The sequence below is a fragment of the Battus philenor genome, unplaced genomic scaffold, assembly GCF_028537555.1.
Source record: "Battus philenor isolate CCGP_79_NKW_IND1 unplaced genomic scaffold, ilBatPhil1.0.hap1 SCAF_22, whole genome shotgun sequence".
Classification (NCBI taxonomy): domain Eukaryota; kingdom Metazoa; phylum Arthropoda; class Insecta; order Lepidoptera; family Papilionidae; genus Battus; species Battus philenor.
Window position 1 is genome coordinate 12247292 of NW_027181685.1, and position 14318 is coordinate 12261609.

The 14318-nt window shown below is 33.8% G+C and overlaps 2 protein-coding genes across 4 annotated transcripts in view; one reads left to right on the forward strand and one right to left on the reverse strand.

Moving 5' to 3' along the window:
- The window catches only part of Ndf (Nucleosome-destabilizing factor), a 92040-nt gene extending 87475 nt beyond the window's left edge, over nucleotides 1–4565 (reverse strand). For all 3 annotated transcript variants that reach the window (XM_068767091.1, XM_068767090.1, XM_068767089.1), the window contains exons 1-3: nucleotides 4480–4565; nucleotides 4355–4391; nucleotides 3878–3960 (exon numbers count right to left, since the gene is read on the reverse strand). In XM_068767091.1, coding sequence (XP_068623192.1) covers nucleotides 3878–3960; nucleotides 4355–4391; nucleotides 4480–4514 — 155 coding nt within the window. In that variant the 5' untranslated portion in view covers nucleotides 4515–4565. The remainder of the gene's footprint in view (nucleotides 1–3877; nucleotides 3961–4354; nucleotides 4392–4479) is intronic.
- Nucleotides 4566–5206: 641 nt separating this feature from the next.
- LOC137923619 (ATR-interacting protein mus304-like) overlaps nucleotides 5207–14318 on the forward strand; it is a 28435-nt gene continuing 19323 nt past the window's right edge. The window contains exons 1-5 of the mRNA XM_068766836.1: nucleotides 5207–5370; nucleotides 5489–6111; nucleotides 7099–7199; nucleotides 8134–8276; nucleotides 9419–9690. Coding sequence (XP_068622937.1) covers nucleotides 5256–5370; nucleotides 5489–6111; nucleotides 7099–7199; nucleotides 8134–8276; nucleotides 9419–9690 — 1254 coding nt within the window. The 5' untranslated portion in view covers nucleotides 5207–5255. The remainder of the gene's footprint in view (nucleotides 5371–5488; nucleotides 6112–7098; nucleotides 7200–8133; nucleotides 8277–9418; nucleotides 9691–14318) is intronic.

Genomic DNA, 14318 nt, shown 5'->3' on the forward strand with positions numbered 1-14318 from the left:
GGATGATTTATGTGGAGTACGCTAGGATAAGTGGCTTCAGGGAAAATCACTCTCTTTACACACAGAGATACATCTTTTTATGGAGCTTCAGGATATCATGCCTCTTCAGGAGATTTGAATAATTAGTGGACGTAAGAATTTGGGCAGTTAACAAGCTGTCATTGATGGGACTTAGCTAAAGCTTTGATCTCTTTTGACTGATGCCATCTATAGTTGTTTGTGGATATCATAGTTGGTTTTGTACTACAGGACATAAGATATTCTTGTAAGTACCATGTTCTGCATGTACTAGATAACAAATGTATTGGAGTTGCAAAAGTCAAAGTTTTTATTACATTTTACCATTAGAGTCTAACAGGTTGTACAAAAATAATGTCATAGTGTGAACTCGCCTTTATTTTTGCAAACATATAGATATACTCCATTGCTTGCTGACAACTAATTCTCTATATATATCTACATACTGTTACTAATATTATAGATAAGATGAAAGATATTATTCAGGAGAAAAACCAAATTCTCCAGTTGTCTATCTAAACAATTTGTTTAGATTTTCTATATGTAAAAAGCAACCTCAACTGTAGTTGTCTGTGGATATCATAGTTGGTTATGTACTACAGGACATAAGATATTCTTGTAAGTACCATGTTCTACATTCGTTAGATAATAAATGTATTGGAGTTGAATTTTACAACTAGATTCTAAAAGGTGGTACAAAAATAATGTCATAGTGTGAACTCGCCTTTATTTTTGCAAACATATAGATATACTCCATTGCTTGCTGACAACTAATTCTCTATATATATCTACATACTGTTACTAATATTATAGATAAGATGAAAGATATTATTCAGGAGAAAAACCAAATTCTCCAGTTGTCTATCTAAACAATTTGTTTAGATTTTCTATATGTAAAAAGCAACCTCAACTGTAGTTGTCTGTGGATATCATAGTTGGTTATGTACTACAGGACATAAGATATTCTTGTAAGTACCATGTTCTACATTCGTTAGATAATAAATGTATTGGAGTTGAATTTTACAACTAGATTCTAAAAGGTGGTACAAAAATAATGTCATAGTGTGAACTCGCCTTTATTTTTGCAAACATATAGATATACTCCATTGCTTGCTGACAACTAATTCTCTATATATATCTACATACTGTTACTAATATTATGGATAAGATGAAAGATATTATACAGGGGAAAAACCAAATTCTCCAGTTGTCTATCTAAACAATTTGTTGAGATTTTCTATATGTAAAAAGCAACCTCAACTGTATCTGGTGACAAATCTTAATTAATTATAGTGTTTTGAAAAAACATATGTTTACTTCAGGTGTTACGGACAGTTCTCTGTACATGATTGGAAGAGAGACTACTCATCACATACTACAGTGCATGGGTGTCTAACCATACCTGTCTTGGTTCATCAGATTGTCTTTCCAATATCACTGGTAAGACCAATAATTTGCTGCGATTTTTTAAGAAGTTTGTTTGGCTAGATTAAAGCCACCTCAAAGCCAAAATGAGCAATTTTGCTTGGTCATGCAAACCAGACCGAGACCAGATGATATAGTTCTATAAACAGTCTTCAGTGCATGGCATGCCTGGACAAGATTGATGTTCCTACTGGGTCATCCGCCTCATTTCACCAGGGTGTCTTCCAGAGATTGTCGAAGAAAGAAGGTTCTGCTGGTATTTCTCGAGAAGTTAGGTTCGCCAGACTAAATCCATCTCCAACTCAAAATGAGAGCAGTAATGCAAAACAGCCTGTTGAGACCAGACAAGACATGGGGTTACAGATACTGCCGTTTATGTACTACTCCATAGCACATGGCAGGATCCTACAAAGTATCATCGGTCACCAGGGTACCTTCCTGGATTGCCTATAATTAAGCAAACCCTGACACATAATAAGAGCAATACTCTTGATTAGAGAATCCAGCTGTTTAAATCAAGACAAGAGATCTTATCATTATCATGTCAGGCAATAGATCAATATTTTTGAAACTTTTAAGTGGCATGTACCACCTTAGTCTTTCTAAAATTCTTATGACCCTATATGTAATCTATATTTTTTTTATTAAAGTCAAAAGGTTAAACTTGTGTAGAATCTACTTTTGAATTGCCTCCCTATAGGGTGTTGCCAACACATAGGGAAACTCTGTAATAATCACTTACTGCAAGCATAGGCCTCTGATAAATATTGCCACTCTTTAACAGTCAAGTCAGGTGTGGGGCATACGCCCCTCAGGCAACACTGGTCTAATCAAATCTAAACTACAGATGTTCCACCACTAAACAGCTGGGTGGCTAATAGCTGGATGCTGATGGTGTGATAAAGCTTGACATCATATGATAGAAGCCAGTGAGAAGAATTGAGACTAGTGATGCAAGAAGAAATATGTCATAGTTTACTGCTTGAATAACTTAAAAATTTATGTTTAAAAAGATGATAATTAGAATGATTATGTTATCTTTTTTTCATTAATTCTAATTTTTATTGCTAATATTTTTCTTTTTTTACTTTTACTAAATGCAGACAGTAAAGAGAGGGTTGCCGCTATAGGATAGATCTTTCTTCTCCCAGCTGCGAGCCATGACAACATTATCTTATTTACAAATTTTCTACATACACATACACATACAAATTTATTATACATATAAACAATGGAATTTGGAAGTTTTCTAAATAATAAATTAATTGGTTTATTATTTTATATCAAGTCGCTGTTCAAACAGTACAGACTATTAAAAGCCTTAAGGTTTAGGATTATATGCCGGGCCAACTCATCAAAAGATTCTGGCATACATTTTTTTTTTGTGGAGGTCCGGTAAGTTGAATGGAGGTATTCTAAGGTTTTCACATACTTTATTGAGAGTGTTTGGGCATATTTTTTATAGACAGTTCATTATCTGAGTGGTTGTCAGCTGCATGGCGAATAAGAATGACATTCCAGTCTTATACCTATCACTACCTAGGCTTTACTTTCCTATTGTACTTTGTACATTTTCAAAAGTTTGTTCATTTCCGACATGACATTTTTAGAGCATTACATACTAATTTCCAGATACTGTTCTGAGACCTCTGAATTTTTGCTATGTTAGAGTCACAGGCTGAACCCCAAAGCTCGACCTCATAAATCCATATTGCTTTTTTTTTTGCTATTTTGTAGATCAAGATCTTATTACAAGATGAATGTGAGAAATAACTTATCACATAAAGATTTATAGTTTTTTTTTTTTCAAAATTAACATACATTTTGAAAAATAATATTTATGTACATTATACAGGTTGGTTATATATAGGCAGCAAATGCTTTAAAATGGTGAATGTATAACTCATTTGTCTGCAAAAAGCTTTACTACTCTTACACCCATTTATAATTCCCTTGTATAGTGATAACTCTGATATATGTTTCATTAATTTATTCTATATTGGAATATGACAGATCAATAACTTCTGGCAGTACAAACTCTGCAGGGAATGATATTAAACAATAATCAGTTTTTTGCTTCTTCTTATTACATTATCATTACATTATTTGTATTTCCTGAAACTAATGATTTTCTGATAGTATGTACTACACTTTAATTTACATCAAATGAGCTAAGTGTTCACACCTTTAAATCCTTTACACTTATTAATAAACATGAATAAATATTATTTGAAACTTGATTATAGACTAGGCCTAATACCACACCATATATTTTATGATGTATTTCTGTCAAACATACTAGAGTACAAAGAATTCAGAATAATTATGTAAATTATTTTTAGAATTGACGAAATTCATGCAGTTTTATTTTATTTTTATCCTCTTCTGTTGATTATGGGATTTGCATTTAAAAATGTATGAAGTGTTTACTTACTAATTATTAGTCCCAAAGAAATAAATGCACTGAACATTCGTCGCCTTCTTTGGTGGTTTCAGCTCAGGCGTCGGAATAGCTACCTGAAAACCATCGTCATAGAAAATTAGAAATGTGAACTTTACAAAATATATCCTTGTCTCTCTCTATCACTCGAATACAGGTTAAGAGGGAACGCAACAACAAAAAAATTAGTAACTTCTAGTACTTAATAACTTCACTTAAAGTCACTTAATAAAGGCCCCGATATTATTGTTATAAAAAACGATGCGCACTCATAACAGTTACTAAACCAAATAGCGTCGTTTCGACGTAATCAAAATTTTCCCGCTAATATAATTTTAAAGTAAATATTTATTTATCACAAATGACTTAAACTGAATCTAAAGGTAAAGATGACTATAATATCATGGGAAATCTTAAATAAAGATTTAAAGTTCAGTTTTTTAATAGAAATAGAACAATCAAGCAACTTACCCGGCCTGGCCAAGGACTGAATCCCTTCATTTTTGCCCTGAAACAAACATAGCAATAGTTACATTTTTATACATAGATAAAATTCATTAATAAATTTTCGATTTGAAATTATTTTAGCTACATACCAAACTAAATCACCAAGTTTATAAACTTCACTCATGATGTACGTCCACTCTATTCAATTTTCCACGACGAACTAAACCAAAGACATTATCTAAGGAAAACACAAACTTTACGCGTCGTTCTTTCCTCTATGGTTATAGAGATGTGCTAGTGTAACCTACATGTTAGAATAACCGATTTCTCTATGCTCGTTCATTAATTATTTCTTAAAATACTTGTAAGTATTTCTTGATCCAAATTTTAACATGTAATTATTAAAAATGATTGGAAAAAATATTTATATATTTTTTTTAATAATTGAACTATTTCATCATATGTATTTGGCATTACCCATAGACATTCAACCATTTTTAATGAAATTGAAAAGGGACTTGAAATGCTCATTTAACAAAAATTATCAAATCGGAGGTAAAAACAAAATATCACAGAGAAAATATATCATAAAAATATTATATTAGAAAAAAACGTTTAATTTTAAAAAGTATATACATATTTAAGATTTATAACTCATTTTATAAGTCATTACATAACCTACAGAAACGAAAGTAGAATTATGTTGTCAAAGGTAGTAATTTCATATAATATTAAAAATCTTTGCGCAAAAAAGATTATTAAAATTACTGATTTATATTTAGACATATTCTGTTGAACCTCTTGAAAACTAATCCTGTACAATCTGTATTAATATATAATCTCAAGTTTGTTGTTATTAGAAGACAGATGTCACAACAGAGCCGTAGTCAATTTTTCTACATAATAATATTTAATACCGTGGAATATGTCGAAACGATTTTATCATCCGCAACAGCAAGGCAACAGAAAAAAGGCTAAATTAGACTTTACAATATCAGATCAGAATTTTCTTTTGAGTCAAAATGACGAGAAAAATAATGGTAAAATGCTTTTATTTTGTCTAATATAAACTTATTAATTTTCTCTAGCAATAAATTATTTACAAAACTTAAGTAATACTTCAAACTATGTATTGATACGACATTATTTTCATTTTAGATGATAACCAAGCAGATAATTGGGGAGATGATAATGATGATGAATTATTACTACTGGCGAGCCAGGCCTGCGAGCAGGCGTGTAGTGGAAATATTAGTACGTTACCAGACTACAGTATTTGTATGCAGCCATCTTCTACCAGCACTCAAAACTACATTCCTGGTCCAAGTACTTCAAAAAACCCTTTCACGTTTAAAAAACCCACTACCAACGCTTCGAATATCGTCTCGACAAACCTTAAAAACAAATGCGAAGTCATGTCCTCACCTTTGCCCGGTATATCAGAAGAAATTCAGAAAACTAACCTTAAGAACCTGGCTGAAGACATTTTCCATGACAGGATATACAAAGGTGACACGGACCATGTACACCGTCAATTACTACAAATGCAAGAAGAAATAACAAAGCTTAAGTCTGAGAAGGGAAAATTACTGGAAAAATGTGTTACAAAAGATGGTGAAGTTTCAATCTTGCGTACGCAGCTGAAAACAAGTCAAGTAGCGGCAGACAATGCTAGATTAGAAAAGATTAAGTTCCAGGAAAGATTACAGATGGAATGGACTGAAAAATTGGCAGCAGCAAATAATCAGCTCCAGGAATTAAGGACTCAGTTAGATTTTAAGGTAAAGTAATAAATAATTGTAAGTAGCCATCATCTCCATCACATCAGCTGATAGACCTACACTGCAAGACATAGTCCAGTCCCAAGGATCACCACAATAACCTGTCTTCACCCAAATCCAGTAACTTCTTTTTAGTAATTACATTTTTGAGGTTAGTATTGTTAGAAATGTTTCTGGGTCTTTCCAGATTTGTTTGTCCCTGCCTAGACTCATGTAGTTTGCGCCATCAGCTATGACAATGTCAGCAATCTCATTAATTCCACTAAACATCTATGATCCCATATGTTTCTTTCAGAATTTCCTTGTGTGACCAAGAAATGTAGATTATCAGGTACTAGAATGTAAAGTAAGACCTAAAACGAACAGCGTTTAATTTTAAATGAATGCTAAATTCACAATTTTGTAGTAGCCTAAGGGCGTTTCATGTGTGTGTAATATAACATTAATAAATTAAAATACCAAATATTCTTATATACAATAATATTTAATGATCCAGTGACAATACATGTTGCTCCCAACTGGTCCTATTGGAATGTATGCATGAGGCCTATGCCCAGCAGTAAATGTCCTAAAGCTGAAATGATGATGGTGGTTGCATCTCTGGTGGGTATAGACCCCCACAAATTTTGGATTTAAGGTTTAATGCACCTTATATTTGCCATATGTAAACTCCTTTTCTTCAGTTTAGTGAGCCATGCCCATTTGCTACATTGAAAATTCACACTTTCCATCTGAAAGGTGATCAAAAATGTTCATTGAGTCCGGCACACATTAAAGGGGTATTTTGTTTCAATTTTCTTATTTTCAGTTGATAAAGCAATACTGAAAGGAATAGGCCTCTCCTAAAGATTGCTATGATGACTGACCTATTTCTGCTTGCATCCACCGACTTCCCATGACCTTAACTTCTTCTGCTGTCAATCCACCTAGTGACCGCTACTCAAGAATGAAGTTAATGCTATAACACATGATTATATTTCATTACAGAATCTAGAAATAACAAGTATAAAAGAGAAATGCAAAATGATTGAATCATCTAAAGTGAAACTGACTCAAGTTAATTTGTCTAAGAATGACTTTTCATCTAGGTAAGTTTTTTTTAAAAGTACTTATAAGTCAAATAAGGTTACAAACTTTTGAAGTATATTTACTTATGGCATATTCCTACCGAAACTGCTGTGCCGCTCCTTAGGTATCCGAAGAAAAATGTAGGGAGCATGGTCTCTCTGTTCCATCAGTCCATTCTACTATTTTTCTTTGACCCCGCCCTTGCCAGTAAAGCACAGTTCAGGAATATTATTATAGTACAAACTAATTGCTTGTTATTCTTCCTTTTCTAATACAATTATAGTAGGCCATGTATTAGATAGGAACTTTCTCGTATCTAAAATATAGGTTAGACATATAGTTCAGATACTAAAGATAAGACAAAATAAAATGATACACACTGTTAGTAATTTTAAACATATAATTAAGAAATTAATAAAAAAGAATTGATAAACATTCTTTTTTTTGCTTTCTTTGTTCTCTCGGGTAAGTACTAACACATGCAAGTTAATTTAGTATTTAAATTTATTATTGTTTTTATAATAATGTATTATAATGTACTTAAAAAACCTTTCATTTTCTAAACATCAATATTTTTTGTAATCTATGCATGCATAAGTTAGTTTGGTTTATTCCCTGTTATTTATTTATTTCTTAGTGAACTTGTAAATTTAGGTAAATCTTTATAAAAAAAAACATATGTATAATCCTAATATATTTATATGTCTAATCGGATTTATTTAATAAACTGGAGCCCTACAATTGGTAAAAGACTCCTCCAGTTGAGGCAATTATATATTTAAATTGGCTCTAATACATTGTAGTGTTTTCATCATATTCTTCCATGGTAATCAACTAGTTGAAGATTTTTTTGGCCAGGTTTTTGTTTGTTTTTTAACTGTATTATCTGTGGTGCAGAGGTTGTGATGGCAACACAGAGTATTATCCTTATCATTTGTTTTTTTGTAATTTCAGTTATAAAGGCAACAATAGCATCGCATTGCACAATGAATTAAAGTCTCCACTGTTGAATAGAATAAAGAGATCGTCTAAAACTGTGCAGACAGAAAGCCACACTTCACATCGTATTCTTAAACTTAACATTGCATATAGAAATAGTAAGTAATAAATTTAATGTTTTATAAAAAAAAACTGTTTGTGAAACTTAATTTATTGCTTATCATGTATGTACCATGGGCTGGTTTTTGCAACCAAGTGATATTTCACACATTATTCAACAGGGTTGGTTTTAGTCGAGCAATATTATGTATTATGGCAATTTCCCTCGGGATGACAATGCATGCCAGTAGTGTGGAGGATGCATTGTGTTGTAGATTTTGTTATAGTATGCAAGCCAATACTCCTCAATAAATTCTAGCAGACCCTTGTTGTCCAGTGATCTTGGGGAGGTCACTGGTGAATTAAGCTGGTTAATTCTGTATGATGCAGCATTCTCCTCACACAGGCATACCCTGCTCAGAAAACTGTCCATAAAACATTGCCTTGTCTGGTTTTTACAACCTTAACTTCTACAACCTTACCAACCGGGTTGCTTTGTCCATTTTGCGAGGGAGATGGATTTAGTTTATCCAACTATGCTTCTTGAAGAATGGTGGCAGATTTTTGTGGAAGTGGTCTAATGAAACAAGACAGGAAGCCTGTCTGAAACACCTAAAGTAAACATATATTATTAAAAGATCATGACCAGTTAAAATCCAAGCCACCAGACGCAGTCGAACTCGCGGCAGCCGGAGTAAGGTTTTGAATAGGTGTCAGCAAGGAGTTTTATAATGATTTGATAATTATGTATTCCTTGGACTCAGCTTTATTCACTTAGCATCTATCTATGAGCGATGTATATAACAATAGGATCCTATAAAACGTTCAGAAAGTTACCATTGCTAGGTTAACAAAACTCCCAAACAATTTTTCTGTGCTATGGGTTTATACACTATAAATTACTTCATAGTAGATAGCACTTCTTGATTATTATATACATTCCTCTAGCCTATTACAATGTATATTAAATGTGTAATTTTACATTCTTTTAAAAATATATAATCCCCTGGAGTTGCTTTTGCCTGTTGTTCTCTGGCTCGATGCATTTATTATCTTATTATATTGGCTATGTCTTATAGGAAATAATGGAGGAAGGCCTATACCCACTAGTGGACATCTTATGATTGTAATGATGATTAAATTATCATAATAGCATAAATTCGGAGGCACGGATATAACAATTAACAATTATACTTTTCAGAACCCAAGAAGTTAAGTCAAATCTTACCTCTAACAATGGAACCAACACTAGAACAACATTCCATCCTTGAATACAATGAAAAACTACAAAGACCTATGGGCTCCATTCCGAACAGATTTAAAGTTTTCAGTACATTCCATAGGATAGCTAGTACTCCGAAATGTCCAAGAATGACAAACAGAAGTAAAATAACATTGAATGATATATATGAGGATCTGACATCAATAGCATCAGATAAAGGTAGAGAAGAATTACATAAGAGAACAATAAATGTAAGTTGGACATCGCATGATTTATTTATATAAATATAAAACATATAATAATAAAGCCCTTTATTCCGAAATTAGTATTTACAAAATAATCTATTGCTACATATTTTAAAACTAAATTTATTTTTAAAGTATGTCTCTAATTTCAGTGTGCCTGTTGGCATAGGCCTCCTCCAAAAACTTCCATTGACTTCTGTCGTTTGCAACCCTTCTCCATTTTACACCCGCAGTCAGTTTTAAATCATCTTCCCATCTTATTTTTTGTCTTCCTCGGTTTCTATTTCCATCTCTCGGGTACCATTCTGTTATGGCCTTGCTCCATTTCCCATTCTTGTCACGAATCATGTGACCAGTCCATCGCCACTTTTGCTGGTCTATTCTTTTTAATATATCCGTCAGTTTAGTTTTCGATCTTACAATGGTATTTCTGATCCGATCTTGTCTTCGTATGCCTGTCATACTTCGCTCCATTGCTCTTTGACATATGGCTAGTTTTTCCCTGAGCGATTTAGTTAGTGACCAAGTTTCGCATCCATAAGTTAGACAAGGTAGTATACATGTGTTAAAGGTTTTTCTTTTTATTGCCATTCCAAGGTCTTTAGGCTTCATTATTTCCTTTAGGGCCCAGTACTTTCTCCATCCCATAGCTATCCTCAGATTTATCTCTTTTGTATTTTGTTCCTCGGTAGAGATAACCTGCCCTAGGTATATGTATTCTTTAACATATTCGAGGTATTTATGTCCAATTTTTATGTTCCTCTGTTGATTATTAGTCATAATTTTCGTTTTTGCGGCGTTCATTTTTAATCCGACTTTCTGACTTTCCTTATTTAGACCTTGGATCATGATCTCTAAATTATCGGCTTTTTCCTCGAAGAGGACTAAGTCGTCTGCAAACCTGAGGTGGTTCAATCTTTTCCCGTTTATATTTAAACCATAATTTTCCCAGTCCAATTTCCTGAAAATATTCTCAAGAACTGCGGAGAACAGTTTAGGTGAGAGTGGGTCTCCCTGCCTAACTCCTTTCTCAATGTTAAATTCGCTGCCCAAGGACTCTAATTGGATTCTAGCTTTACTGTTCGAATAGATATTTGCTATGATATTTATATATACTGCCGGTACTCCTTGTTGTTTAAGTGCCTCCCATATGTTCTCGTGTTTTATACTATCGAAGGCCTTGGCATAATCTATAAAGGCGATATATAGGGTTTTGTTGTATTCATTGTATTTTTCCAGGACCTGTTTAACTGTGTGGATGTGGTCTATCGTCGAAAACCCTTTTCTAAAGCCCGCCTGTTCGATCGGTTGCTGCTCATCTAGCATTGGGGTGATTCTATTTAGTATAAGTTTAGCAAACACCTTGTATACGTTTGACATTAGGCTTATTGGCCTGTAGTTTCCAATGTCTTCTTTATCTCCCTTTTTGTACAGTAATATTATATGGGATTCTGTCCATTGTTCTGGGATACAGCCGCTTGTCAAGATCTCATAGAATATTTTGGTTAAAACTGGTGCTAGCTCTTCCATTGTTCCTTTCATTAATTCGTTTGTTATTTTATCTGGCCCTGGTGCCTTGCCCATCTTTTGGCTTGCAATGGCCTTCTCCACTTCTTTTGGAAGAATACTGGGGATGGTTTCTTCGTCGTCTGTATTACTACAGTTGCGATTTTTGGGTGTTTCTGGTCCTTGGTGTGCGTATAACTGTCGGTAGAAATCTGTGGCTATGTCTTTAATAGTTTTTCTCTTCGCGGTGGTCTTCGATCTCTTTTTCAGTCTTGGTATCCACTCTTTGCCTTTCTCTTTTAATTCATTTAATGCTTTTTTAACTCCTCCTGTTTTTGATATGTGGAATTCTAGGGTTTGTAATCTTTTTATTTTACGGTCTTTCCTAATATTTTCTCTTATTTTCTTGCTTAATTCTGATATCAGTTTTATGTTTTCTTTCCCTATTTGGTTGAATATTAATTTCTTTCTTTCATTTATTAGTTCTAGAGTTTGGTTGCTAAGTTGATACTTGTTGTGGGTTTGGTTTTCACTAGTGGTCATATATTTTTGTAGTTGTTTTCCAAGGAGACTATACTTTTCTCTCACATCAATCTTGTCGCTGTTTACTACGTTTTCCAAGTCTCCTAGATAATTTGTGCTGCAGCTGCTATAGTTTACTTTGAGTTGTTCTGTCACCAAGTTTTTAATATGCTTCCGCGAAGTTTTATTTGGGTATTTTTTGAGAGAGCTTCTTACCATACGATGATTTGTGTTGAAATTGAGGGTAGATATGACTGTGGTGTCTGTAAATGCCTTAGGGTAGCTACTTATTACAAAGTCAATCTCGTTTTTGTATGCTCCATCTGGGGAGATCCAAGTCCACTTATTCTTGTTCTTTTTCTTAAAAATTGAGTTCATCAAGGTTAAGTTATGTTCCATTAGAAAGCTGATTAACTTCTCTCCGTTTTTACTTCTTTTTCCTTGTCCGTACTTTCCAAGAACATATTCTTCGTTGTTTTGCCTGCCACCCACCTGAGCGTTAAAATCTCCCATCAAGATTATGTGCTTATCTGTGTTAGTTTTCACTGTTAGTGAAACTTCCTCGTAAAACGCGTCTACTACTGATTGTTCCGCTTGTTCCGTAGGCGCATATACTTGCATTATTGCCCATTGCTTCTTGTAACCTGGGAATTTTATGATCAGTAATGCCAGCCTTTCAGAGATCCCGATCAGTTCCTGTATATATTGTTTCAGGGATTTCTTGATTATGAAGCCCACTCCTCGTTGGCCTGCCGTTTCTCCCTTTTGAAATAGAATGTAATTTTTATGCTCTTCAATTCTTTCTCCTAGCCTTCTCATTTCACTTATACCCAGTATGTCAAATTTTATCTTCTCCAGCGCTTTTTCCAATTCAATCAGGCTTTCATGTGTCCTGAGGGTTCTCACGTTTAGGGTAGCTATATTGAATATTTGACATCTTTTGATTTGGAGAATCGAGGGCTCTACAGGGCCATTTTGATTTGTGTTTAGTTGCGTTTGTGTCTGTAAACTGCATGATATGTTGTCGTTGTTGTTATTTGTTTTTGGAGGGTTTCGGTCTACTTCTCCCACGGTGACCGGTCGGATTGGGATGCTGTTTTTGTTAGTTAGTTTTGACAGAGTTGTGGTTTTTCTAGTGTTTTGGTTCCAGGTGCCTATGCCCGTCGCTAGTTTTTTGTTGTTTCACCAGGTGAGGCTGATCTCCCACTGTTAACGTATTTAAGTATGCTTGGTTTCATTATTTCTTTTGTTGAGCTGCCTGCTTGTGGTAGTACAGATTCATTTTCTATGGTCGCTTTTTTTTGCGCTGGCGTGTTTGGGGAGCCCGACTCACCCCTCTTTCTTTTTTCTCTGTTTTTGTCTGATGTTTTTCTCACTACAAGTTTATCATAGTTTATGTAAGCGATATTTCCTTTCTGTCTCTCTTCCTTAACTTGTCCCTGAAGTTGCTTCCTCGTTTCCAATACCTCTTTGGGGAAGTCCTCATTTACATATAATCCTGTTGGGAATTTCGACTTATTTTTCAATATTGTGTGTTTTTCCAAGTAGTTGTGATGGTGACAACAACCGGGCGGTTTTTGTTTTTGACCTTTTGGCCTATTCTGTATATATTGCTTATCTCTTGGCTATCCATATGTGTTCCGGTTTTTATTATGATTTCTTTAATGTAGTTTACTAACTCGTTTTCTGTTCTACCCATTTCGTCTATTCCGTAGAATACTAGATTGTTCTTCCTCTTATCTTTTTCAATCCAGTTAAGTTTTTGTTCCAAAGTTGCTACTTTAGTTTTTAGAGCTTCGTTTTCTTCTGTGAGGTTTTTTAATTTTTTATCTATACCTTCCATAACGCTTTTCGTCACTGCTGTTGTTATTTCCAGAGTTTGTTGTTTCATCTTCTCCTCCATCTTCTCTAATAATAATGCTATGTTTATATCCATATTTAGGGTAAATTCAACTTTTGCAGTGGCAACACTAGTTTTGGTAGGTTTTGAAATTTTTACGCTGGCAACCCCACAAGTGACTATTTAATACGTTTGTCACTATTTAATGACAGGTGTTCTCTTGTCTATGTTGTGATCGTGATTATAACTTTTTAGGTTAGAACTTGCCGAATGGAATTCGTTTTTTTTTCTTGCCGAAGCTTTTGTATTGCACTTTGTTCACTTACAGTTATTAATTATTTGTGTTTCTGTGATATTTTTGTGACTCGACACAATTGTTCAAGCACTATTTATCACTGGTTTAAATATTTTAATTGCGGAGCTTCGTGACGCACTTGTTTACAGTATGGACACCGGAACCGGAACCTATAAAACATATATTACAAGATAAATAATTAATAAATTACATATATTGTACATAATAGGGGGACCAGTAAGTATTATTGTTTCTGTAGTTGTGTCCGCTCGGGCATTGAAAATTTGTATAGTAGATGGCAAAAGATTGTTGATAATGAAAGTGAATATATTGTTGATTAAAAATAAAAACTTGTTAGAAATGTAATCGTGTTTCCGGTTCCCCTAATATACGTATACGTTTATCAAAGTCAGACTGGCAATGATTATAGCCAGGTACGGCCTTCCTTAACGACACCGACATATGTTTAAT